The sequence below is a fragment of the Ictidomys tridecemlineatus genome, chromosome 15, assembly GCF_052094955.1.
Source record: "Ictidomys tridecemlineatus isolate mIctTri1 chromosome 15, mIctTri1.hap1, whole genome shotgun sequence".
NCBI classification, from domain to species: domain Eukaryota; kingdom Metazoa; phylum Chordata; class Mammalia; order Rodentia; family Sciuridae; genus Ictidomys; species Ictidomys tridecemlineatus.
In genome coordinates, this window is record NC_135491.1 from 4,605,042 (window position 1) to 4,631,016 (window position 25,975).

General features: G+C 40.0%; 2 protein-coding genes across 2 annotated transcripts; both read right to left on the reverse strand.

Annotated features, from left to right (window-relative positions):
* Positions 1–13,755: 13,755 nt before the first annotated feature.
* On the reverse strand, positions 13,756–14,700 carry LOC101955364 (vomeronasal type-1 receptor 4). Its single transcript, XM_005341987.2, has one exon. The coding sequence runs from the start codon at positions 14,698–14,700 to the stop codon at positions 13,756–13,758; it is 945 nt and encodes a 314-aa protein (XP_005342044.2).
* Positions 14,701–23,504: 8,804 nt separating this feature from the next.
* On the reverse strand, positions 23,505–25,694 carry LOC101955658 (vomeronasal type-1 receptor 4). Its single transcript, XM_021721242.1, has 2 exons — positions 24,936–25,694; positions 23,505–23,684 (listed from the first exon to the last, which is right to left on the reverse strand). Exons 1-2 carry the CDS (start codon positions 25,692–25,694, stop codon positions 23,505–23,507), a joined length of 939 nt encoding a protein of 312 aa, XP_021576917.1.
* Between the last annotated feature and the right edge of the window lie 281 nt (positions 25,695–25,975).

Here is a 25,975-nt window from a genome sequence, read left to right on the forward strand (position 1 = left end):
AAACCAACAAATTAGATATACACTAATAAAAAGAGCATCAGTAGATTTTGTTTCCCATAATTTCCAACATTACATGAAACATGTCTCTTTTCATTGCAAAATAAAAACGTTTGAGAGTGTTCACTTTGATATTTCCTTCAAAAGACTTAGCTGAGACAAAAACCAAAAGAGTAGACAAAGAAAAACTGCATTCCATGATAGCAGAAAAATAATGAAAGCAGATTTTATGGTGAAAATTTTTCTCTTACTGTAACTGGTATATTTAATGTGAAATTTGTATTTTATATCTAATTTTTCAGAAATATTGCTTAATTGTGAAGAAGCCAAATATTAGTGATATGCATGTTCACATACTCAGTTACACATACACACACACTTGCTCACACTATAGTAAAGAATATTTGTGTGTGTTGATTTTCTTTCTCATGAGATGTGACTGTATCACTCTTCTTTCAATTTGGGGGTGACAATGGAGAAACATGTACAAATTGTACAAATGCCTACAATTTACATATTCCTCCTGACATCAAGGTTTTTACTATTCCTTATCCAATAGATATTGTGGCTGGATGCACTAGAGTCTCTTCTTATGAGCAGAAAGGGGCAGAGAGCTGGGAAACACACAGCAACCATTGCACCAATCTTTACCAGGAGCCAGTGGGGATTATAAATCACAGTCACACAAACCTGAAAGAGGCAGGAAAGTGTGTAAAAAAATACAAAGGAGCTCACCAGGAGGAGGATGGTTTTAGTGGCTCTGGATTCAGGGGAGGACCTGAGGGAGCTGCATTTATGAACATGCTGCATTCTCTGCTGGTGCTTGTGCAGGATGAGCACCATGGAGCTGCTGGCCCAGAGCATGAGCCCCACACACAGGACATCTGGAACTGTTACCAATGTTGCATACAGAGATTGTAAGATTATTTCAGAATCAACAGAAAAACAGTATCCAAGATCTCTCAGGCTTGTGGCATTATTATTGCTATTTTTCCAGTCATAGATAATAATAATATTTATAAGCAAGTACAGAATCCAGCTCAGATATATGGAGAAGCCAATGTACTTAGGAGCTTTCACTTTAAGCTCTGAACAGCTGGAATTCTCAGGACTAATTTTGATAGCCTGGAAGACACTCAGGAGGGAGGTGCTGCCAATGGACACACCCCTGCCCACCCTGTGAAGATAGAAAAGCAGCTTGCATCCAAAATCATTGAGGAAATCTTTCACTCCAAAAGCTGCCACTGTCTGGGGAACTCCTCTACAGAGAAGAGCTAACAAGTTGGCCACAATCAAGTGCTGAAGAATCAAGTCTGTGTTTCTTACCTTGAACCCCATGAGGTAATAGACCATGTAATGGAGGAGAAGCGAGGAATTGCCCAGAGCTCCAACCACAGTCTGTGACAAGAAAATAATTCCTAAAGCCACATCACTGGCTGCCATCCTGCCAGTTCCTTGCTATCCCATCCAGAGGGTCCTGCAGAAGAGCAGGCCAGGGCTACACATGTCCTTTCAACCAAAATTCAGTATTGCCCACACTTCAAAGTTAACACTGTGAAAACGTACTTAAGATTTTATTTTCACTAGCAGGTTTTAATGAGGTTTGTATGACTAATCAAGGCAGGAAGTGTGTATAAATCCCTGTTGTGAAGCCAGCACATGGTAATTCATCTTCATGACATGAGGCAGGTGTTGAGATGAGTTTCCTGATGACCAGGAGAACTTGTGCACAAAAATGTTAAGTCTCTGTCCAGAATCACTCTCTGATCATGGGTACAGAGGGGTCTTGAACCTGGCTGACTGTTTACAGAGAGCACAACAAGAACCATCAAGCTTCGCTAAAGGTCATGAGCAGGTTCTTCTATCAATCCACCTCATATTTTCTTCCATTTGTCTATATTCCTATTGTCTTCAAAACTAGTGGTGTTTTTAAACTTTTCATTGTAAAATGTTTCCATTTACCAGAAATATTAATTCTATGTGCAAAGTCACTTATGAAGGAACATGGAGATATTGACTTTAGTGACAGCAGATGCATTGAGGGAACCACAGCACTGCAGGCACCTGTGCCATGGTTAGTCCCATGCAGGGAGGCAGGACTGACTCCACATCAGGACAGCTACCCCATGGCTCATATGGCTGATTGGTAGGAACACAAGCTCAAGGGCCCTATCTCAGGAATTTTGCCACATTCCCAGTTCAGGTCCTAAGTCTTGGGATACTAAGAAATAACACGTGATTAAAGAGTATAGTGTAGAAACAAAATATTCACTTTTCCAGAAGATACAGAATTCAGTTAATTAATACATAAGAAAAATATTTCAAATAAAAAATATTAGTGAAAGATATTACAAGAGGAGCCCTCAATGAAAATTGGTATGTGTGAGTATTTAAAACTTGAAATACTGGAATTTCAGTATTCATTGGAATGCATACATTTAACAAAATTTTTAGGTATAAATATTTAAGTTCACATGTTACTAAACAGATGGTGAAGAGCTTTCCTATGTCCCCTGCATTCATACCCTGCTCCACTATCACATTTCTATGCCACATGGTGAATTCACTACAATCAGATTATCTGACATGCTAAAAGAATAAAGCTCTTACAGGTGGTGATAGAATTCTGTAATAATCTTGTCCACTATATCCATACATGTTCCTTTTCACAATATAGAGTAATGGCCTCACTATCCTTGAATTCTTATGCTTTCAGGATTGGTACAATTGCTCTCTGTGTTGTCTGCACCATGTTGAGAGTCAGAGAAAATGTTATGCCCGAGCAATCACCATCAGCTCTCTCTCTGCACAGGCCTAAGAAGATTCCTGTCAGCTCCTCCTACTCCACATACAGGCAGGGAGATATTATGAGTCCGGACTTAGAAATCGTGAAGATTTGGTATAGACTTCCTGTAAGGGAAACTGAGAAGTTGGGTGACTTTAAAACAACCTCATTGTGCACCTTGAAAATCACATTTAATTTTCATTTGCAATAAACTACAGCAATCACTGTCAGTAAGAATCATACTTAGTTAAATTAGGATTCATGATGGTTTGGCATTTAGGCTAGGACTCATTTATCTTTGCTACCTAGAGTCATTCTTCATCAATCGTTTTAATACTTGTGTGGCTCTGGCTTCTGGAGGGTTCAATTGAGTGTGATTGGCTGTGATCTCTTACCCAGACTCTTGATGGGTCTCTTCTCACAGATGCTGCTCTCACACTCATCCTGAGTCACTCATCAGGCTCTTCCTCTCTGCCAGGCTGGTGAGCTCAGTGCAGAGGCCTCTCTGACCAACATGTGTGCTGCAGGGAGGTGGCCAGCTCCTGAGATATGGGTCTGTGGCTCTGTGACCTCACCTCATCTGGGACCTGCAATTACCACTCTGCCAGCAGCAGCAATGGTTGTGCAGCCTGAGGGACCTGAGAACACTGCTGGAAACTTTCTCCCCAGGTGTCACATATAAAAAACAATTTTAAACTTTCCTTATAACATGTCTTCAGAGGATATTCTAGTGTTTAGAGAGACTCTTGCTTATTCATGATCCTGGAAGACCAACAGGGTGTCACTTGGAGGGGTTGGGAAGTACTGAGGTCTGTCATATGAAGGGATGGCAGTGAGCTTTGTATGTCTTATATTATTTCTTTCTTCCCTGGGAAGACTTCTACCCAAATCTAGTTGCTTTCTGTTCTTCATTTCAATAAACGGCATCAGATTAAAGGTACAAGCAGAGAAATGGAAAGAAGGAAAACATATAGTAAGGATATTAACACAGGTACAAGGAAAAGAGAGAATGGATGCTAGTATCACCTTGGAAGTCACCAAATTCATCTCACAAATATGAGTGAATTCATTGGACTCATTTACATAATATAATGTTAATTTATATCATAATTTATGAATAAACATGCCCTGCCAATATTGACCTCCACTACTGAAGGAGTGGGGAGAAACAGAGCAATATTCATCAAACAGAATATAATAAAAGTCTCCTTCAACAATGACATAAACAAGATTTTCTGACTTGCTCAGCCAACATTTCTGTAAATATCAAATATAATATTTACATTATTAATTAATTTAATAATATTGATTTCTAATTAATTATAAACTACTTATATTAGTCTTAATAATTACTAATATTAATTCAGTAGCCCCAAGGGATGACCACAGCACAAGAGCTATTTCAATTATTGTCATCCCTCCAACCCTGCAAGGATAATACTTAAATACCTTAACAAATTCTGTGAGATTGATGAAAATTCTGTGAGACTGACCATCCAGGTGAAAACCTATGGCATGAACACAGGTGGGTTTTGTGCAGTGATACTAAATGGGAGTGGGACTAAAGTGGTTAAAAAAATAAGGTCATGAGGAAAGGGTGGACTGGGAAACAAGATGGTAGAGCTCCTGTTCTGGTTCCATGATTTAGGAGGAGAGGGAGGATAAGAGAATCCTCATTTAATGCTGATCCTCTAGGGGAAAATAATCTATTTGTGTCATATGAAAACACCTGGAATCAGGGAGCCTTTGCAGGAAACCATAAAAGTGGTAACTGTCCCACACAGATGAGAATTTACAGACATTCTAGGGGAAGAAATACTGCAAAAAAAAGAATCTGGGTTTCTTCCTTGAAAAGATGAGTAAAGGGTTTTGGGGCCCTTCAGTGCTAGAACAGCAGGGAGAAGAGTGGCCCAGGCTCAGCCAAGACTTTAAGAATAATGGGGGAACTTAAAGCCCAGCTGTCTAAGGGATGGGGCTTTTCCAATGTTTTTCCCTACCTGGTTGCTGGTTCCACTCTCCTGGATCTCCTCTACATCATGCATCATGACAAGCCCTGGCCCCTGCAGCATGTCATCACTCATAGGCTCATTCTATTAGGCCATCAGGACCACAGTCTACATACCAGGGATGCATGTGGCCATGTAGTTCTCAAAGTGGGGCCAGTTCATCTGGCCAGTCTCTAGTTTGGCCAGACCCTGGGACGAGCATGTTCCTGGATATTTTTAGCCCATTGACAATAGAGGACAGAATGACACACTTCACCAAGGGCTGATTGATTCAAATCCTAGCATGCAGCCTAGAGGTCCAAATCATCCTGCCCAGCAGGTCACTGTGGCTGGCTTCAGGGATTCCACCCACTCCAGGAACTCCAAGTATTCTATTCTCTCCTGCTGATTGAAAGTTGGAGTTGACCCTATAGATTACACAGATATGCTGGATATCTCACTTCTGCTCTGCTAGCTTCTGTTTATGATCAGCTGATGTCTTCTAGAACTCTGCCATTTATGTGAACTGCTGCTATACCAAAGAGCAAAGTGCTTCCTGCAGTTGTGGTTAAGTAGCTCATCTTTGGATGTCTTCAGGTGGCAATGGTCCCTTCAAAACTCCATGAAAAATAATGGATAAGATCTTCATGCATGTCACTGTGTGGAGCATTCCTCTATCAAGAATGACCAAAGAGTTGGCTGTTGAGAGCCACAGCCGAAGGGGCCCCAGCAAACTTCCAGCTGCCGGCTGATGATTGGCTCACAGCGGCCCCAACAACATCTAGCTGATTTGGCTCCTCTGTGGTGATGCTCATTGGAGATGCTCATTGAGCTGTTTCCCTGCCCTTTCAAACCACGGAGCTGCTCATTGGGGGACTTTTTTGGCTCTGCCCACGCTACCCAGCCAATTGGCCTCAAGAGCAGGAGGATTGTGGGAGGTGGAGGCTGGTGGTTTTGAGAGAGGCTTTAGGGAAGCCAGTGGTGACAGTTGAGCTCTGAGGGTTTTTCCTGAGGAGCTGTTTTGTTTGGCCTGTGTGGTTCTAAAAATAAAGTTCATTTCTTTTGACAAGTGGCTCCTGAATTGTGCCCAGTCAGACTGCGGAATTTGTTGGGCCGCACGAGGAATGACTGAGGGTAAGTGATAAGGTAAACTGCTCGCCCCTGAGGGCAGGGCGAGAGGATGGGTAGCCATTTTAAGATTCCTCTTTTGTTTTGCTTCACTTTTGTTTTAAGTTGCCTGTCCCTGGAGATGTGTAAGGTGGAAAAAAACCACTCACATCTGAGGAACAGATAGGGAGAAAGGATGGATGGACATTTCAGGAGGCTATTATAATGATACTGTGTTGTTCCAATTTTGTTTCACTCTGTTTCAGTTTTGTTAGGCATTATCTTGTTGGGTTGTATTATAGTAGAAATATGGGATTAGAAATTAGTTGAAAACAAACTGAAAGAGTGTTAAGTAAATTGTTAGAGGAAGGAGGCATCTCAGTAAAATCAAGAACAGTCAGGACACATGTTGATACAATACAAAAATGTAGCCCATGGCTTTTTAAGGAGGAGTTGTTAAATATATCACAATAGAACCATCATGGTGAAGATTTTAAAAGAATAGAAAATAAAAGCCCAGAGACTCTGCCAGTTGGCACATTGCCATTGTGGACGTTGGTATCTTGTTTGCTTAGTCCAAAGCCTTAAGTTTAGACAAAGGTAGAGTAAGGAGAAGACATTGATTCAAATAAAAGAGAAGGTCTCTCAAGTGTCACGACCCCTTGTCCGCAAGGAAGACGCAACTCAGGAATCTTCTTTCAGCAGTTTATTCAGGCCTTTAATTATGTGTCTCTGGAAGCTTCTTTTCCTACTACTACTACTACCACTATTCCTACTTCTACTTCTACTCTACCACTACTACTTCACCCGAGCACCCCAGCCTTGATAAAGCACATCAAGCCCCAATGCACAACTGCCACGTGGATCTTTCTCATAGGGTGTTTTACAGCTACATGCCAACTCTCCCAAAACAAGGAGTTGTTTATCACAGGCCACGGAGCTTATCAGCGCCATCTTGTAATGGCAGCCACAGTTCACAGAAACGGCTCACCACACTCAAGTTAGTCAGAAAGAGGAAAAGATTCAAGTAAAAGAGAAGGTCTTTCGAGCTAGTCAGACAGAGGAAGAAAGTTTAGAGCAGAAAAAGCCATCAGGGGAAAAGTTACAAAAGGAAACTGCTACTAACAACTTTCTATCACCAGAGGATGTAAATGTCCAACTAACAAGGCCACCTCCATATGCTGGGAGGCCCCCAACCCCCCAAGTTGATAGTTGGGATCCTGAGACAGAATCTCAAGTATTAACATGCCCTGTATTTGAGGTAGGAGGGAAGTGAATTCACCATGCTTTAAATTTCAAAATAGTGAAGCAGCTAAAAGAGGCTGTAACAACCTATAGTTCTGAAGCACCCTTCACTGAAAGCTTGTTCGAATCCATTAACAACTTGAACATGACGCCAGCAGATTGGGCTCATATGTGTAAAGCTGTGCTAAATGGAGGTCAATACCTGTTATGGAAGGTTGCCAATGAGGAATTTTGCAAGGAGATGGCTAGGCAAAATGCAGCAGCTAATTATCCTCAGAGAAATCTAGATATGTTGTTAGGAAAGGGACCTTATGAGGATCAGCAGCAACAAATTGCATATGATCCTGGTGTATACGCACAAATTGCTGTAGAGGCGGTTAGGGCATGGAAGACTTTACAAGGACATGGAGGTTTACAAGGTCAATTATCTAAAGTAATACACGGAGCTAATGAATCTTACGCTGAATTTGTAGATAGGCTTATTCAAACAGCTACCAGAGTTTTTAGAAATACAGAACAAGCAATGCCATTAATAAAACAACTGGCTTATGACCCAGCGAATCATTGGTGCAGAGATATCATTAGACCATGGAAACATGAAGATTTAAACACATATATTAAATTATGTAGAGACATTAATGAACAAGAGCAAGTCGTGGCAGCTGGGTAAAACAGGTTTAGATGCCAGGCCAAGAACATGCTACAATTGTGAACAAACAGGACATTTTAAAAAGAATTGCCCCATAGGAGGAGGGTTTAACAAAACTAGATATCAAAGGAGTAGAATACTGGGTATTTGCCCACAATGCCGTAGAGGGAGACATTGGGCTAATGAATGCCGTTCTCAAAGGACTATAGAGGGTACTCCATTATCAAAAAATGAACAAGGACCAGGTGTTTTTCCATGATATCATGGAGAAAGGCATTGGGCTCCATTGCCAAAAAATGTACAGGGGGGCCCAATGCTCCGGGGCCCAAAACCAAAAATATACGGAGCACTGGAGGAACCCAGCAACCCCATCAGGGTAGTGCCCAGGACATATTGTCCATCAGATCCCTTATCAGACAAACCAGAGGGAGCACAGGGTTGGACATCTGCACCTCCGCCAGACCAGTACTAACTCCAGAGATGGGAGTTCAAAACATTCCCACAGGGATAAAAGGACCTCTTCCCAAAGGAACAGTAGGCTTATTACTGGGACACAGCTCTTCTACACTAAAAGGACTTATGTTAAGTCCTGGGGTAATTGATCCTGATTATGAAGGTGAAATAAAAATTATAGCCAGTTCTCCAAAGGGTATATGAGTAATTTCACCAGGAGATAGAATAGCACAGTTACTAATAATACCCAGTCTACATGATAAATTTTCCAGTCGTGCTGTAGAAAGAGGTTCCAAGGGATTAGGCTCCACAGGTGTAGATTGGGCTATGCATTCATTAAATTTAGATTCTCGCCCCATGCTAAAACTAAATATTCAAGGACATGAATTTAATGGGCTACTGGATACAGGTGCAGACCTTAGCATCATCTCTCGTCAAGAATGGCCAAAACATTGGCCATTACAACAAGCCACTCAAACGCTTCGAGGCCAAGGAGTGGCGACAAATCCCCATAGAAGTACAATGGTATTAGACTGGAAGGATCTTGAAGGATGTGAGGGAAATATACAGCCATATGTATTGGATCATCTTCCCGTAAATTTATGGGGACGAGATTTCCTAGATCAATTAGGTTTGACATTGACAAATAACATCAACCAAAATGCACCCACTATTATGACTAGACAAGGTTTTAGGAAAGGAAAAAGATTAGAAAAACAAGAAAAAGGTATAGCAACACCAATACAAATAGATCAAGGAACAGATAGACATGGGTTGGATTTCAGTAAGGGCCACTGAGACAATAAAAATTACTTAGAAATCAGAAAGACCAGTTTGGGTTCCTCAGTGGCCCCTGATTAAAGAAAAGATACAAGTAGCACATGATCTGGTCAAACAACAATTAGTGGAAGGACATATACAACCTTCTGTATCTCCCCATAATACTCCCATTTTTGTCATCAAAAAGAAATCTCGTAAATGGAGATTATTGCAAGATTTAAGAGCCATTAATAATGAGATGGTTATTATGGGACCTGCTCAATCAGGGATTCCTCAATTGTCTGCTTTGCCAAAAACTTGGTATGTTTTAGTTATAGATATTAAAGATTGTTTTTTTTAATTCCAATTCATCCTGAGGATAGTCCACGTTTTGCATTTACTATCCCTGAACTGAATCCTGAAAGTCCAGATCAGAGATACGAATGGAAAGTACTCCCTCAGGGGATGGCTAACAGCCCAACTATGTGTCAAATTTATGTTAACAAAGTAATCCAGCCACTTAGAAATCAAAATCCTGAACTACAAATATTTCACTATATGGATGATGTATTATTAGCACACAAAGCTAAAAACACATTGCTAGAATGTTATGCCCCACTTACAAACTTATTAAAAATTATAATCTAGAGATAGCAATAGATAAAGTACAATTACATTTTCCAATTAATTATTTAGGAGTTCTATTATCCTCAACCATGGTCCATCCACCAAAAATTCAAATACGAGTAGATCAACTCAAATCACTTAACGACTTTCAAAAGTTATTAGGAGACATAAATTGGAGAAGGCCTTATCTAGGTATACCAACAGGAGAGTTGGAACCTTTATTTGATATCCTAAAAGGTCCATCAGATCCAAATTCACCCCGAATGTTAACGCCTGAAGCAAGAAAGGCATTAAAAATCATTGAAACATATATGGAAAATATGCATTTGGATAGAATTGATATAAGTTTGCCTTTATTATTTATTGGACTACCAACAAAAAATATTCCTACAGGAGTATTTTGGCAAGAAGGTTCATTATTGTGGATACATTTATCTTATTCTCCTAACACTATTCTTACTAGGTATCCCAAGGCTGTAGGACAATTAATACTCAAAGAAATAAAAGCAGCAAAGGGAGTGTTTGGAATTTCTCCCAATAAAATTATTACTCAATATACTATGAACCAAATTGATGAGTTAGCTAATGAGTTAAATACTTCGGCAATAATCATGTGCAAATCTAATGTTTCATTTGATAACCACTTACCATCTAATCCTTTATTGTCTTTTTGGTCATTGTATCCTGTAATTTTTCCAAAAATGCCAAAAAATACACCTATCACGAATGCTCCAAATATATTCCCTGATGGGTCAAATAATGGTACAGCAGCAATAGTTACACCTAATCAAACTTTTACATTTTTAGTACCCAAACAATCAGCTCAAAAGGTAGAGCTTAATGCAGTATTACAAGCTTTTGTGATGTTTAAAGATTCTGTATTTAATTTATTTTCTGATAGTCAGTATATAGTTAATGCTATAATATCCCTTGAAGATGCTGGTAGGATTTCCCATTTCTCTACTGTTTTCTCATTGTTTACAACTATACAAAGTCTAATCTGGGACAGAAAAGATCCATTCTTCATAGTACATATCAGGGCACATACAGAATTGCCTGGAGCCCTTAGTTCAGGCAATGATTTAGCAGATAAAACTACACGTGACATACATATTTTCTTTACAATTGAAGAAGCTACAAATTTTCATAAAAAGTTCCATGTCAATGCTCATACTTTACAAAAGCATTTTAAAATAACTAAGGAACAAGCTAGACAAATAATAAAACAATGTCAAAATTGTGTGACCCTTTTACCACAAGTTAATCTTGGAGTCAATCCTAGAGGATTGATACCTAACCATATTTGGCAGATGGACGTCACACACTTGCCAGAATTTGGAAAATTAAAATATTTGCATGTTACAGTTGATACTTCTTCTGGATTTTTGATGGGCTCTCTTCATGCCGGAGAAAAAACTAAAGATGTTATAGCTCATTGCTTACAAAATTTTGCCACTGTGGGTGCTCCAAAATAGTTAAAAACAGATAATGCCCCTGGTTATACTTCTACCTCTTTTAAACAATTTTGCTCAACATTTGGCATTACTCATATAACAGGAATCCCATACAATCCACAGGGACAAGGCATAGTTGAAAGAGCTCATCAAACTATTAAACTGTTCTTATTAAAGCAAAAAGAAGGAATTGGGAAGGGGTATATATTCCCCAAAGATAAACTTAAAATAACCCTTTTTACTCTAAACTTTTTAAATTTGGATTCATCAGGGCTTAGTGCTGCAAAAATCAGTTCTGTGAAAACAAAACTTCTTCAAAAATGCTTGATATGTAGAATTTCTTTGAGAACTGAGTTTTAAACCTTATTGAGGATAAGTGTAGCATACAGAGAAGAATTGATAAAATACATGTCAAATATTTTATTGATCAGGTTGTATTTAAAAATGGAAAGCTCCTTTGGAGAGTTATGAAGAAGTCTATTGTTTTTCATGCCAAAATGACTTTAGAGATGTTTCTAATAATAATTTATTGCCTAGATTCAATTGTGAGTTAGAAGGTTTACCACAGCTGCATTTAACATTTGCCTCCCTGGGGAGAGAAGACCAGTGTATTTCTTTTTGGAAAGTGTGAAGAATCTGGAACAAAACTCAGTTGATCCATGAGTATCTGATACTTCAGGAGAAATGTACTAATTATGTGGCACCCACAGCCAACACTGGCCACATCAATAAAAATGGTGCGCTGAGGTTGCAGTCTCTTTAGAAATGTAGTTCTTGATGTTTAACAAATCAGACTTTATCCTGCTGCTTCTGATCAGCAGAGATTCTAACTATGTCGTAGCACAGTCTAGGAACATATGCCAATTTCTATTTACCATTTTTAAAGTTCCATAGAAATTAGTCCATTACAAAAAGAAGAATACTCATATGTAAAATATTTCTCTCAATTAAATGTGAGAAATGTAAATTTTATAAGAGCATTATTTATTCAGGTTTATTTCTAAAAAGATTTGGGTTTTTTTTCATATTCAGATTAATAAAATCATTTTCTCATTCAAAAATATAAAAATAAATATAGGCACACGTAATGGGTTGAAATTCATAGAAATATTTGGTGAACTCTGGTAATAAATGCTAAAGACAAGTACATATAATTCTATGATCAGACAAATGTGGGTGATTTATAGATACTTATACATAAATATATGTTCATGAGTATACATGTGTGCAAAGATACACGTGAAAGTATCATGAAAACATGTTGCACATCCCACATGTCAGTGCTGATCATGATGCTCCAGTGTGTTGTACTGATCAGTTTCTGCTGCCTATCCAAATGCCTACACAAACACCTTATAAAGAAAGGAAATTTATTGAACTACATTTCTGGAGACTCAGGAGCATGGTACCAGCATCTGCTCAGTCCTGGTGAGGACCTCACAGCAGATGGAATCACAAAGGTAGAATCACGTACAGAAGAGACCACAGGGCAGAAGAGGGAGCAAGAGACAGTGGAGACAGCTGCATTGTTCTCATGGGAACTAATATAATCCATCATTAATCCCCTCCTAGTGACCCCCACATGACCAACCACCTTGTATTGCACCCACTTCTCAAAGGTTTCACCACCCAGCACATCACACTCAGGCAAAAATTCGAACACATGGAACTAGGATTGGAAACATAAATCACATCCACAAGAGAGAAATGCTAGAATTGTTTGAAATCCTTTATTTTGATTCTATTATCAACAACACGGGAAAATACAGATTTGAAGTATATAGCATTTTTGAAGTCAAATATGAAACAGATGATGTTGAATGATTTCATTTTTGTTAAGTGGAAATCATTGAAACTGATCTCTCCAGTTAAAAGTCACATACTGATCACTCTTGGGAACACATACAGGAAACAGGAGTCATACAGACTATGGCTTTCTTTACCATGTAGCAGCTGCTTGCACAGGTGCATTCATTTTGTGAGATTTTATTAGAAATGCATGCCAACCCATACATATAAACGTTCCAAAGATACATAAAACTAATTCAATAATAAGTAGTAAAATAAAATTTATTAGTACCCAATGTTTTAAATGACCAAGGCAAACAGTAAATAAAGTGTAAATTCTAATTATCTTATGACAAAAAATATTGCATTGTGATAATGACAGCCCAGAAATCAAAAAATTCAATATAAGTTGTTTAATAAAGAGGACATCAGTAGACTTCTGCTTCCTATCATGTCCAAGATTACATGAAGCATATATCTCATTTCATTGCAAAAGACAAATATTTGATACTGTTCACTGATATTTCCTTCAAAAAACACAGCTGAGACATAAACATAATATGTAGATAAATAAAACAGGACTGTCACTGGTTTCCTCAATTTAATAAACCAGGATAGCAAGAAAACAAAGAAAGCAGATTTATGCTAAAGAATTTTGCTCTTGTTGCAACTTGTATATGGAGTCTGAAATTTCTATTGGTAACATCTACTTTCCTTAAAATATTGTTGGATGTACAGAAAAGCCAAATCTGTGTTATACATGTGCATATACTCAGGTACACATATGCACACACTATAATAAAAAAGAACATGTGTCTTGATTGTCATTCTTTGAGGTATGACTGTGTCACTGTTATTGTCACTATTGGGGAGTACAAATGAAGAAACATAAGAATTGTGTGAAGCCTACAATTTACACATTCCCCTGACATCGTGGGTTTTCCTATTCCTTATCCAAGGGAGACCAAGCCTGGATGCACTGGAGTTCCTGCTCATGAGCAGAAAAGGGCTGAGAGTTGGGAAACTCCCAGCAACTATTACACCCATCTTTACCAGCAGCCAGTGGGGATTATAAATAAAAATTACACAAACCTGAAAGATGCAGGAAAGTGTGTAAAAAGATGCAAAAGTGCTCACCAGGAGGAGGATGGTTTTGGTGGCTCTGGTCTCAGGGGAGGACCTGGGGGAGCTGGTCTTGTGAACATGCTGCATTCTCTGTTTGTGCCTGTGCAGGATGAGCACCATGGAGCTGCTGGCCCAGATCATGAGCCCCACACACAGGGCATCAGGGAAGGTTAGCAATGCTGCATACAGTGATTGTAAGGTTTTGCTAGGATGAACACCAGAACAGTATTCAAAATCTTTCATGCTTGTGATATTATTGTTGCTCCTTTTTCCAGTCATTTGTGAAAAAGTCATAGTACTTACAAGCAGGTACAACATCCAGCTCAGGAATATGGAGAAACCAATGTATTTGGGAGATTTCACTTTAAGCTCTGAACAGCTGGAATTCTCAGGACTAATCTTCATGGCCTGAAAGACACTCAGGAGGCAGGTGCTGCCAATGGACACACCCCTACCCACTCTGTGAAGATAGAAAAGCAGCTGGCATCCAAAATCATTGAGGAAATCTTTCACTCCAAAAGCTGCCACTGTCTGGGGAACTCCTCTTGACAGGAGAGCTAACAAGTTGGCCACAATCAAGTGCTGAAGAATCAAGTCTGTGTGTCTTATCCTGTACCCAGTGAAGTAAAGGACCAGGTAATGGAGGAGAAGGGAGGAATTTCCCAGAGCTCCAACCACAGTCTGTGACAAGAAGATGATTCCTAGAGCCACATCACTGGCTGCCATCCTGCCAGTTCCCTGCTGTCTCAGCCAGAGAGTCCTGGAGAGAAACAAGAGGCCTGGGCTGCACGTGTCCTTCAACCGAGATCCAATATTGTCTTCACTCCAGAGTTAACACTGTGAAAACTTACCTAAGGTTTTATTTTTACTAGCAGGTTTTAATGAGGTTCATGACTAGTTCAGGCAGGCTGTGTATAAGTCCTTGTTGTGAAGGCAGCACATGGTGATTCCTGAATCCTCATGACACAACAAAGGGGCTGAGATGACCAGGAGAACTTGTGCACACACATGTCAAGTCTCTGTCCATATTCATACTCTGATCAGGTGCACAGAGGGGTCTTGGACCTGGATGAGTGTTTACAAAGAGCATAGCATGAACCATCAAGCTTCTGTAATGGTAATGAGCAGGTTCTTCTATCAATCCAGCTCACATTTACTTCCATTTGTCTATATTCCTATTGTCTTAAAACTAGGCTATTTTTCAACTTTTAATTGTAAAATGTTTTCATTTTTTGTAAATAGTTATTCTATGTACAAGGTCAGTTATGAAGGAACATTTAGATATTTAAATACCTGCAGGTGCACTGAGGGAACTCTAGCCCTGTAGGCACCTGTCCCATGGTCATCGACCTGCAGTGAGGCAGGACTGGCTTCACATAAGGACAGCTGCCCCATGACTCATGTAGTTGTATGTTAGGAACACAGCTCAGTGGCCCCTGTCACAGAAATTTTGCCTCAATCCCAGGCCATGTCCTAACTCTTGGAATACCAAGAAGTAACATGTGATTAAAGAGTATGTGTAGAAACAAAATATTCTCTTTTTCAGAAGATACAAACATGAGCTAAATAATACCTAAGAAAAAACATTTCAAAGAAGTAAGATTAGTGAATGATGTTACAATGGGAGCCATCTATGAAAACTGGTATTTGTGGCCATTTAAAAGTCAAATACTAGAATTTCTGCATTCATATAAATGCATATATTTAACTTAATTTATTAGGTAGAAAAATTTAGGTTCACATTTTACTGAACAGATGGTGAAGACCTTTCCTGCACATTCATACCCTGCTCCACAATCAGATTCCTATGCCACACGATGCATTCACTACAATCAGAAAATTTTTGACAGGCTAAAAATATACAGCTCTTACAGGTAATACTAGTAATCTGTAATAATCTTGTCCACTATTTCCATACATGTTCCTTTCCATAATATAGAGAAATGGCCTCACTATCCTTGAATTCTTAGGCTTTCAGGATTGCTACAATTACTCTCTCTGTTGGCTGCACCATGCTGAGAGTCAGAGAAAATGTTCTGCCTGAGCAGTCACCATCAGCTCTCTCTCTGCACGGGACTAACAAGTTTCCTGTCAGCTCCTCACGCTCCACACACAGGCAGGGAGATACTATGAGTCTGGAACTAGAAATCATGAAGATTTAGTGTAGACTTCCTGTGAGGGAAACTGAGCAGCTGGACGACTTTAAAACAACCTCCTTTTATATGTTGAAAATCACAGTTAATTTTTATTTGCACTAAACCACAGCAATCCCTGTGGGTAAGAATCACATATAGTTAAATTAGGATTACTGATGATTTGGCATTTAGGCTAGGACCCATTTATCTTTGCTACCTAGAGCCATTCTTCATCAACTGTTTTAATAGTTGTGTGGCTCTGGCTTCTGGAGGGTTCAACTGAGCATCCCTTTTCAGCTGTGATCACTTACCCAGACTCTTGATGGGTCTCTTCTCACAGATGCTGCTCTCACACTCACCCTGAGTCACTCTCCAGGCTCTTCCTCTCTGCCAGGCTGGTGACCTCAGTGCAGAGGCCTCTCTGACCAACATGTGTGCTGCAGGGAGGTGGCCAGCTCCTGAGATATGGGTCTGTGGCTCTGTGACCTCACCTCCCCTGGGACCTGCAATTACCCCTGTGCCAGCAGCAGCAATGGCTGTGCAGGCTGGGGGACCTGAGGACACTGCTGGAAACTTTCTCCCCAGGTGTCACTTATGAAGAACAATTTTAAACTTTCTTCATAACATGTCTTCAGAGGATATTCTAGTGTTTAGAGAGACTTTTACTTATCCATGATCCTGGGAGACCAACAGGGTGTCACTTGGAGGGGCTGAGAAATACTGAGGTCTGTCATATGAAGGGCTGGCAGTGAGCTCTGCATGTCTCATATTATTCCTTCCTTCCCTGGGAAGATTTCTACCCCAAATCTACTTGCTTTCTGTTCTTCATTTCAATGAACAGCACCAGATTGAAGTATGAGCAGAGAAATGGAAAGAGAAAAAACACATAGAAAGGATACTAACACAAGTACAAGAAAAAGAGAGAATTTGATGCTATTATCTCCTTGGAAGCCACCAGATTTATCTGCAAAATTATGTTAAAATTCAATGGACTCATTTACATATTGAATGTTAATTTATATCATTATTTTGTGAATAAATACGCCCTGCCATTATTGACCTCCATTACTGACAGGAGGGAGAAACACAGCAATATCCCTCAAACAAACAGAATGTAATAAAATTCTCCTTCAACAATGACATCAGCAGAATGAGTCTGCCTTTTCTGAGTAAAGATTTCTGTAAATACCAGATATTCCACAGCTACAAACATTAATTCAGTGGCCCCGCGGGGTGACCACAGCACAGGAGCCCTTTCAGTTACTGTACTCCCTCCAGCCCTGCAAGGACAATGTATACACTGAGGCACCTTAACTAATGCTGTGAGATTTACCATCCAGGTGAAAACCTGTGGTGTGAACAGGTGGGTTTTGGGCAGTGACACTAAATGGGAGTGAGACTGCAGTGGTTAAAAGAGTAAGGACATGAGGAAAGGGTGGACAGGGAAACAAGATGGCAGAGCTCCTGTGATATGGAGGAGAGAGAGTGCAAAAGAGATAAGGTAGATGCAGAAAAGGCAAAACTCATTACCTATCCAGAAAAAAGCTCATGGACATGCCTAGGTGTGGGCACAACTGGGGTGAGGAGCCAAGGGACACAAGGACATAGGGTTAACCAGGAAAGAGAGACATGGGGTGCAAGGTCACACAGGAATGAATATGCTTCTGGAGATGGGGACAGAATACAAAATAATGTTGCAGGTTGCTGGATGCAAAGCCTCTGAGGTGTTCAAAGCTACACCTGGTGGGAAGTTGTGAACACGGATGGGGGAACAGGGACTGCATTAATTAGTTGTCCAAAACAGACCCAGAGTGTGACAAAAAAGTGAGTCTATGCAGAGAGAATGGTCCTTGGAGGAGAAAAATTAGACAGAGAACAATTAAGGAGCAGGAAAGGTAGTGGGGAAAGAGCTAAGGGGGCCATGAGGCTAAAAGTGGAAGGAAACACAAATGTAAAAGTGTTCACTTCTAGATTTCAGGACTAATATGAGTCCCCACAACCATGTTGTGTAACTGAGTGACAAAAAGACACCCATGAAACAGGGAAAGTGTCTTGATTGAGTACCAGGCACACATAGAAGAAATAATATGAAGAGCTGTGCCCCAGGAGGAAGGTAGGACGATGGTCCTGGCTGCAGTCACTTTGGAGACTGAATTGGGTGTTGAGAAGGCTGAGAGTTGACCTTGGACATTTGGTTGTGTGGTGCCCAGGGGCCCTGGGTACAGACTGAGGAAATGGAGTTGAGGGTGAATACAAGAGAAGACAGAGCTCTGATGATGAGTCTTGTTGGGCTAATGGAAGGCAGAAGGGCTGTCCTGAGACCCTAGGAGAGACATCACTGAGGAATGGACATTAAATATGTCACAACACAGCTGTGTGGGGGTTGGGAATGGAATGGATTCATGGCTCTGAGGGATGGGGGAGCTTCAGTATATGGCTACAGCTCAGAGTGAGGAGCCAAGTCTCCCTGAACAGTAGGGAAACATGCGATCAGACTCAGCCCTGCTTATGGAGGTGGGACTGACAACTGAATTTGTGTACATTTGTGGTGTACAACATGAGGAGCTCACATGGGTAGATACTGTGGAGTGATTACCAGAAGCCAATTAATTTACCTACCTATCATGCAACATGTTCAACTTGAGTGGGGACATTTAAGATCTCTCAGCAAACTTCAAGAACACAATCTTGCCTTGCTAACTGCAGTTTCTATGTTGCACAGCAGATCCCAGAGTTCATTTATGTGGTAATGGAACTCTGTGCACTTCCAACCAGCTCCCCATGTCTCTCACTACACACCTCTTTACAATACTCATTCCACTCTGTTTCTGTGAAGTTTACTCTTTTAAAAGTCACATGGAAGAGATCAAAGAGTATTCTTATTTTGTTGTGTGTTTTTTTATTTTGACAATGCTGGGGATTAAACCCAGGGCCTTGGGCATCTGAGACAGGCACTCTACCAACTGCACTATACCTCAGCCCCTCCAAGAGTATTTTCATTTGTCACTTCCATACTGCCCTCCAGGATCATTGGTCAGCACAGTGGCAGGATTTCCTTGGTAGAAGGCTCAGTACCTTTCCCCTGAGTGTTGATGGACACACCACCTCACCTACACACCTGCAAACTCTGGTGGACACCATGTCTCACCTTTCTGCTCTCTTTCCTGTCGTGAACAGTGCTGCAGTGAACCTGGAGGTGCAGACATCTTGTTGACTATGAATACTTGCCTTTAGATGCACAGCAGGGAGTGGGATTGCTGCCCCACAGGTGAGTTTTACTCTACATTTTCAGAGGCATCCTCCTGCATTTTTCCATGGTGTGTGTGACACGTTACCTGATCTCTGACATAATCTGCCCAAGGTTGACTTGCCCCATATTCCTGCCAACACTTGTTTTCTCTGGTCTTTTTCATATTAACCATCCCAACACTTGTGGGGTAATATCTCCTTGTATTTTTGTGCATTTTACTGATTAGTCAATATAAGCATAATTGACATATTTTCTGACCACTCTTTCTCTTTGAAAATCACATGTACTCTATATTTCGCCCAAGTTTTGAAAATTATAACTTTTACTGTGTATATTAATGTAGATAAAATCACTCCATAACATATAGAAAAATGGTGACTAAAATAGAACAAACTCACTTACCCATTATCTCTCTTAAATACCATGCATTTCCACATGTCAAAAACACTAATCCTGTAATTATGTGGCAAAACTCCTATTCAGAATACAGAACCTCTAACATGGTCAGTATATTATACCTGAGATTTTCTTAACTGCTCACCCTATTTACTATCCGGTAGGATTTTACCCACAGCCATGGGTACATGAATTTTTATATGAACCCCATGTTCTGTGGAGTCAATTTCTTCCTTTAAGAGATTCCCAGCCCTGGCAGAGCTAGTCTTCTCAAGGTTAGGGCCACCTTAACTGTCCCAAAACTGCAAATAACAAGAACATCTAATAGATATAATGAGTCCAGTGATTAACAGGTGTCAAATAGACTAATACAGACAAAAACTGAACTCAAGGCCACACAGAAGAGTTTGAAAAACACTTGTGGTCACATAGGACCTTTTATTATTTCAAATAGAATTCATCTGTCCCTCTTTCCCACATCTTGGTATGAACACTCTTCTATGCATCTCTAGATGCCCAGGGCTTCCTAGGTGACCCGAGGACAGGGAGAAAGAAGCAAAAGGGACAAAAGTCTCTCTCACAGGAACCATGTTTGCAGTAGAGGTCAGCTCTCTCTTTTTGCAGGTGGTCACAGGAAAGTTCCTCCTGGATCTGCCTTGTCATGATGTCTGTCTTTGCCATCCATACCTACAACCTTGCTTTCTCCCCCTGGATTATTCTAGGAACTGCCTTGTTCTTCTGAGTTCCAGTGTGCTGTGTTTACCAAATCCACTTGTATGAAGTGAACATAGTTTTTGCCAAGATTGGTGTTGAGATTGCTTTTCTGCAAAGGAATTTTCCATTTTTTTTTCTTTTCTGGGTGGAGTTCACTGCTGCCTATGCCTCAATCTGCTCTTTCATGGATTTTTGGAAGGTCTTACCCTTCCTTGTAAAACTGCATGACTTTCCCACTTTATGTGCTGTGTCTCACAAAGATTTTAATTAGAAGCTTGGTGTCTGATATGGCAGTGTTAAGAGGTGGTGGGACTTTTATTCCTAGGTAGTTTAATTTTGGTGTTATTGTGTTAATTTTGGTGTTATTGTGTCTGCAGACACATTAGGAAAGATTACCAGAAGGATATTAATATTTTCAGGAGACAGACTGAAAATTTTCCAACTTGGATGGGGCTGCTACAATCTCTACAGCACCAGAGAATGGGATAGGTAATGAAAAATACATAATCCAGTGGCCTGGTACATAATGTATGCCTGCACATATCACTAGACCCAAAGGTTGTAATGCTAAAAGAACCACAGGACAACATGTGGAGGGTGCCCTTTACAGCTGGCCATGAAGATGAAGTCCCAGTAGTCAAGAAGTGGAGGTAAGTTGGAATGAATGTGTGCATGTGTTCTTGAAAAAGTATGCAAGGCACACAAGCTGCAAAAGGAGGTACTTTTGAATTCTAGATAGTCACATGATTGAACAAATGGATTGAACAACCATGTGTAGAGGAGGAGTTATCCAGAAGATTGCAAAAAGCCTTGGCTGTGCCAACAAACACATCTCATTTCTGACAGATAGTAGAGGCCAATGCTGCAGGGGAGCAGATGTGGGTGCAGCTGTGTTGGGGAGACCAGTGAAGGGAGTTAACAGATGAGGACCCTTCCACAGACTCTTGTCATCTGCAGCACAGTCTACCTGCCTCCTCAACACAGAGGAGGGTTCTAGGAAGACCAAACTGCACCTCACACTTGTCCCCTCAAGTCTAGTCTTATTCTAGGGGCAACTAGATCACTTATACATATGTATGTATGCCATGTATGTATGCACATGCTCAAATTAATCTTCATGGACACATAAGCAAAAAAATCTTCAGTTCTACTAAAATAAACTTCTTCAAAGTTGCTTGACATGTAGAATTTTTTTTCAGTACAGAACTCTAATCCTTATGGAGGGCTAAGTGTGGTATATATGGAGAAGAATTTCTAAAATACATATTAAATGTTTTATTTGCCAGGTTGTATAAGAAAATGGAAAGCTACTTTGGAGAGTTATGTAAAAGCTTATTGATTTTAATCTTGGAATGGCTTCAGAGATTTTCCTAATAATAATTCAATGCCTACATTTAATTGTGAGTTAAAAAGTTTTTAACAACCATAATTCACATTTGTCTCCCTGGGAAGAGAAGACTAGTGTATTTGTTTCTTCTCAGAAAGAGTTAAGATCTTGGAAGAAAACTCACTTGATCAAGGAGCATGTGTTAATTCAGGAGAAATGTACTGATTATGTGGTGCCCACAGCCACCACTGGTCTCCTCAATGAAAATCGGGCACTGAGAAAGCAGTCTCATTAGAAATGTAGTTCTTGATGTTTAACAAAAAAGACTTTGTCCTGTTGCCTAAAACCAGCATAGTTTCTAACTATGGTGTGGCATAGTTTAAGAAATATGATAATTGCTATTTACTATTTTTAAAGTTCTATAGAAATTAGTTTATTACACCAAGAAGGGTCCTCACATGTAACATTTTCCTCTCAATTGAATGTGAGAAATGTAAATTTCATAATAGCATTCTTTATCCAGATTTTATTCTAATAAGATTTTGGTTAGGTCAGGGGTTGTGGCTCAGTGGTATATAGTGTTTGCCTAGCATGCAAGACGCACTGGGTTCAATCCTCAGCACCACACAGAAATAGAGGTGAAGACATTGTGTCCACATGAAGCTAAAAAATACATATTTTAAAAAAAGACTCTGGGTTGTCTTCATGTTCAGACTACTAAAAGCATTTTCTTCTTCAAAAAATATAAAAATAAAACTAGGAGCTTGTAAAGGGTTGAAATTCTTATAAATATTTGCTAAACTCTGGTAATATATGCTAAAGGCAAGTAGATGTGAACCTAGATTAGAATAATGTGTGTGATTTATTGATACTTATATATAAATATGTGTTCACATATATAAATGTTGTGAAGAAACACATGAAAGTAGCATATAAACATGTTGCACATTCCACATGTCAGTTCTGATCATGATCCTCCAAACTGAAAGACACTACTATATTTTATTGTTCAGTTTCTGCTGCATATCCAAATTCCTACCCAGATATTTTATAAAGAAAAGAAATGTATTGAACTACAGTTCTGGACATTCAGGAGCATGGTACCAGCATCTGATCAGCTCTGGTGAGGGCCTCACAGCAGTTGGAATCACAAAGGTGGGAGCATGTGCAGAAGAGACCACTGGGCAGAACAGGGAGCAGGAGACACTGGGGACACCAGCACTCAATGTAGGACAACCAATATTCTCAACTTTTCAGGGGAAAGATACCAAATTCTCACTGGGGTGTCGTCTGCTCAAAGGAATCCAAGCCACCCTAAATAGCCACCATGAATCTTTATATCTCAATAATATTTAAATTTATTAGCAAATAATAACACATAAACACTCAGAGAATTTATTTTCAAAAGCAAAGCCCCTGATAGATCAAGTCCACGTGGGTTCTTGAACTGGACAAGGAGAAAATGGCCCTGATGGTTTATTTAAGGGGGGACCATCAAAGGCAGGGGTAAGGTTTCAAGGGCAGACTCTTGCTTTCTGATGTCTTGAAGTCAGCAGGTTGATTGACATTGGCAGGTCACACCCATCTCAGGTGCTGTGAGGGATCTTATTCAGAGCTTGAGGTGGAAGTTCACCTGCATCAGGCAGTCTATCCCTATGAGGGGTGCTCCAGGTAGTTCCCAGTGTCTGACTTACCCCCTCAGGAGGCTTCAGTGAGCAAGGTAGACCACACGCAGTCCACAGATGGCTTGTGACAGGAAATAATATATTCCATCATTAACCTTTTTCAAGGTAACCTCCACATGACCAAGCACCTTGTACTGCATCTGCTTCTCAAGGGATGCACCACCCAACACATCACACTGGGGCAAAACTTCCAACTCATAGAACTTGAAGGTGGAAGCATAATTCACATCCAAATTAGAGCACAGGTGCATCAAGGAAAAATTCTAGAATTGTTTGAAATACCTTCAGTGAGATTCTGTCATCATCAACATGGGAAATACAAATTTGAAGCATATGGAATTTTCAAAGTCCAATGTAAAACAGGTGATCTTGAATAATTTCATTTTTTTTAAATTGCAAAAAATGGGAAAGTGATCTATGCTGTTAGAAGTCACATACTGCTCACTCTTGTGGACACTTAGAGAAAAGAAGCATTATTGTTTTACCATGCAGCAGCTTCTTGCACAGGTGTGTTCAGTTCATGAAAAGTCATTAGAAATGCATGTCAACACATCCATACAAATATCTCAAAGATACATATGGATAATTCAATAATCAGTTATACAATAAAATTTATTAGTACATAGTGTTGTGAATCATCAAGATAGACAGTAAATAAAGATTAAATTCTAATTAGCTTATGAAAAAAGACATATTGCATTATGAAAATATCAGTTCAGAAACCAACAAATTGGATATACACTGGTTAATAAAAAGAGCATCAGTAGACTTTGTTTCCCATCATTTCCAAGATTACATGGAACATGTCTCATTTCATTGCAAAAGAAAAATGTTTGAGAGAGTTCACTTTGATATTTCTTTCAAAAGACACAACTGGGACAAAACCATAGGAGTAGACAAAGAAAAACCATATTTCATGATAGCAGGAAAATAATGAAAGCATATTTTATGCTGAAAAAAATAACTCTTGTTGTAATTGGTATATTAAATGTTAAATTTAGATGTTACATCTAATTTTTCAGAAATATTGTTGGATGTAGAATTAGATGAATCTTAGTGATCTCCATGTGCACATACTAAGGTACATACACACACAAAAACACACACACACACACGCACACACACACACGCACACACACACATATGCTCACACTATAACAAAGAATATATGTGTGTGTTGATTCTCATTCTCCTGAGATGTGACTGTATTACTCTTCTTACAATTTGGGGGTGACAATAAAGAAACATGTAAGAATTGTGCAAATGCCTACAATTTACACATTCCTCCTGACATCAAGGGTTTTTCTATTCCTTTTCCTATAGAGATTGTGGCTGCATGCAGTGGAGTCTCTGCTCATGAGCAGAAAGGGGCAGAGAGCTGGGAAACACCCAGCAACTATTGCACCAACCTTTACCAGGAGCCAGTGGGGATTATAAATAACAGTCACACAAACCTGAAAGAGGCAGGAAAGTGTGTAAAAAAATACGAAGGTGCTCACCAGAAGGAGGATGGTTTTGGTGGCTCTGGACTCAGGGGAGGACCTGAGGGGTCTGGACTTATGAACATGCTGCATTCTCTGCTTGTGCCTGTGCAGGATGAGCACCATGGAGCTGCTGGCCCACAGCATGAGCCCCACACACAGGGCATCAGGGAATGTTACCAATGTTGCATGCAGAGATCGTAAGATTATATCAGAATCAACAGCAAAACAGTATCCAAGATCTCTCAGGCTAGTGGCATTATTGTTGTTCTTTTTCCCAGTCATAGATGAAATAACAATAATATTTATAAACGAGTACAGAATCCAGCTCAAATATATGGCAAAGCCAATGTACTTAGGAACTTTCACTTTAAACTCTGAACAGCTGGAATTCTCAGGACTAATTTTGATGGCCTGGAAGATACTCAGGTGGCAGGTGCTGCCAAAGGACATCCCCCTGCCAACCCTGTGAAGATAGAAAAACAGCTTGCATTCAAAATCATTGAGGAAATTTTTCATTCCAAATGCTTCCAGTGTCTGGGGAACTCCTCTACACAGGAGAGTTAACAAGTCGGCCACAATCAAGTGCTGAACAATCAAGTCTGTGTGCCTTATCCTTCCCCCAGCGAAGTAAAGGACCAGGTAATGGAGGAGAAGAGAGGAATTACCCAGAGCTCCAACCACAGTCTGTGACAAGAAGATAAATCCTAAAGCCACATCACTGACTGCCATCCTGCCAGTTCCCTGCTGTCCCATCCAGAGGGTCCTGCAGGGAAACAGGAGACCTGGGCTGCACATGTCTTGTCAACCAAAATCCAGTATTGCCCACACTGCAGAGTTCCCACTGGGGAAACTTACCTAAGATTTTATTTTCACTAGCAGGTTTTAATGGGGTTCATATGGATAGTCAAGTCATGAAGTGTGGGTAAAACCTGTTGTGAAGGAAGCACATGGTGATTCATCTTCATGACATGAGGCAGGTGCTGAGATGAGTTTCCTGATGACCAGGAGAA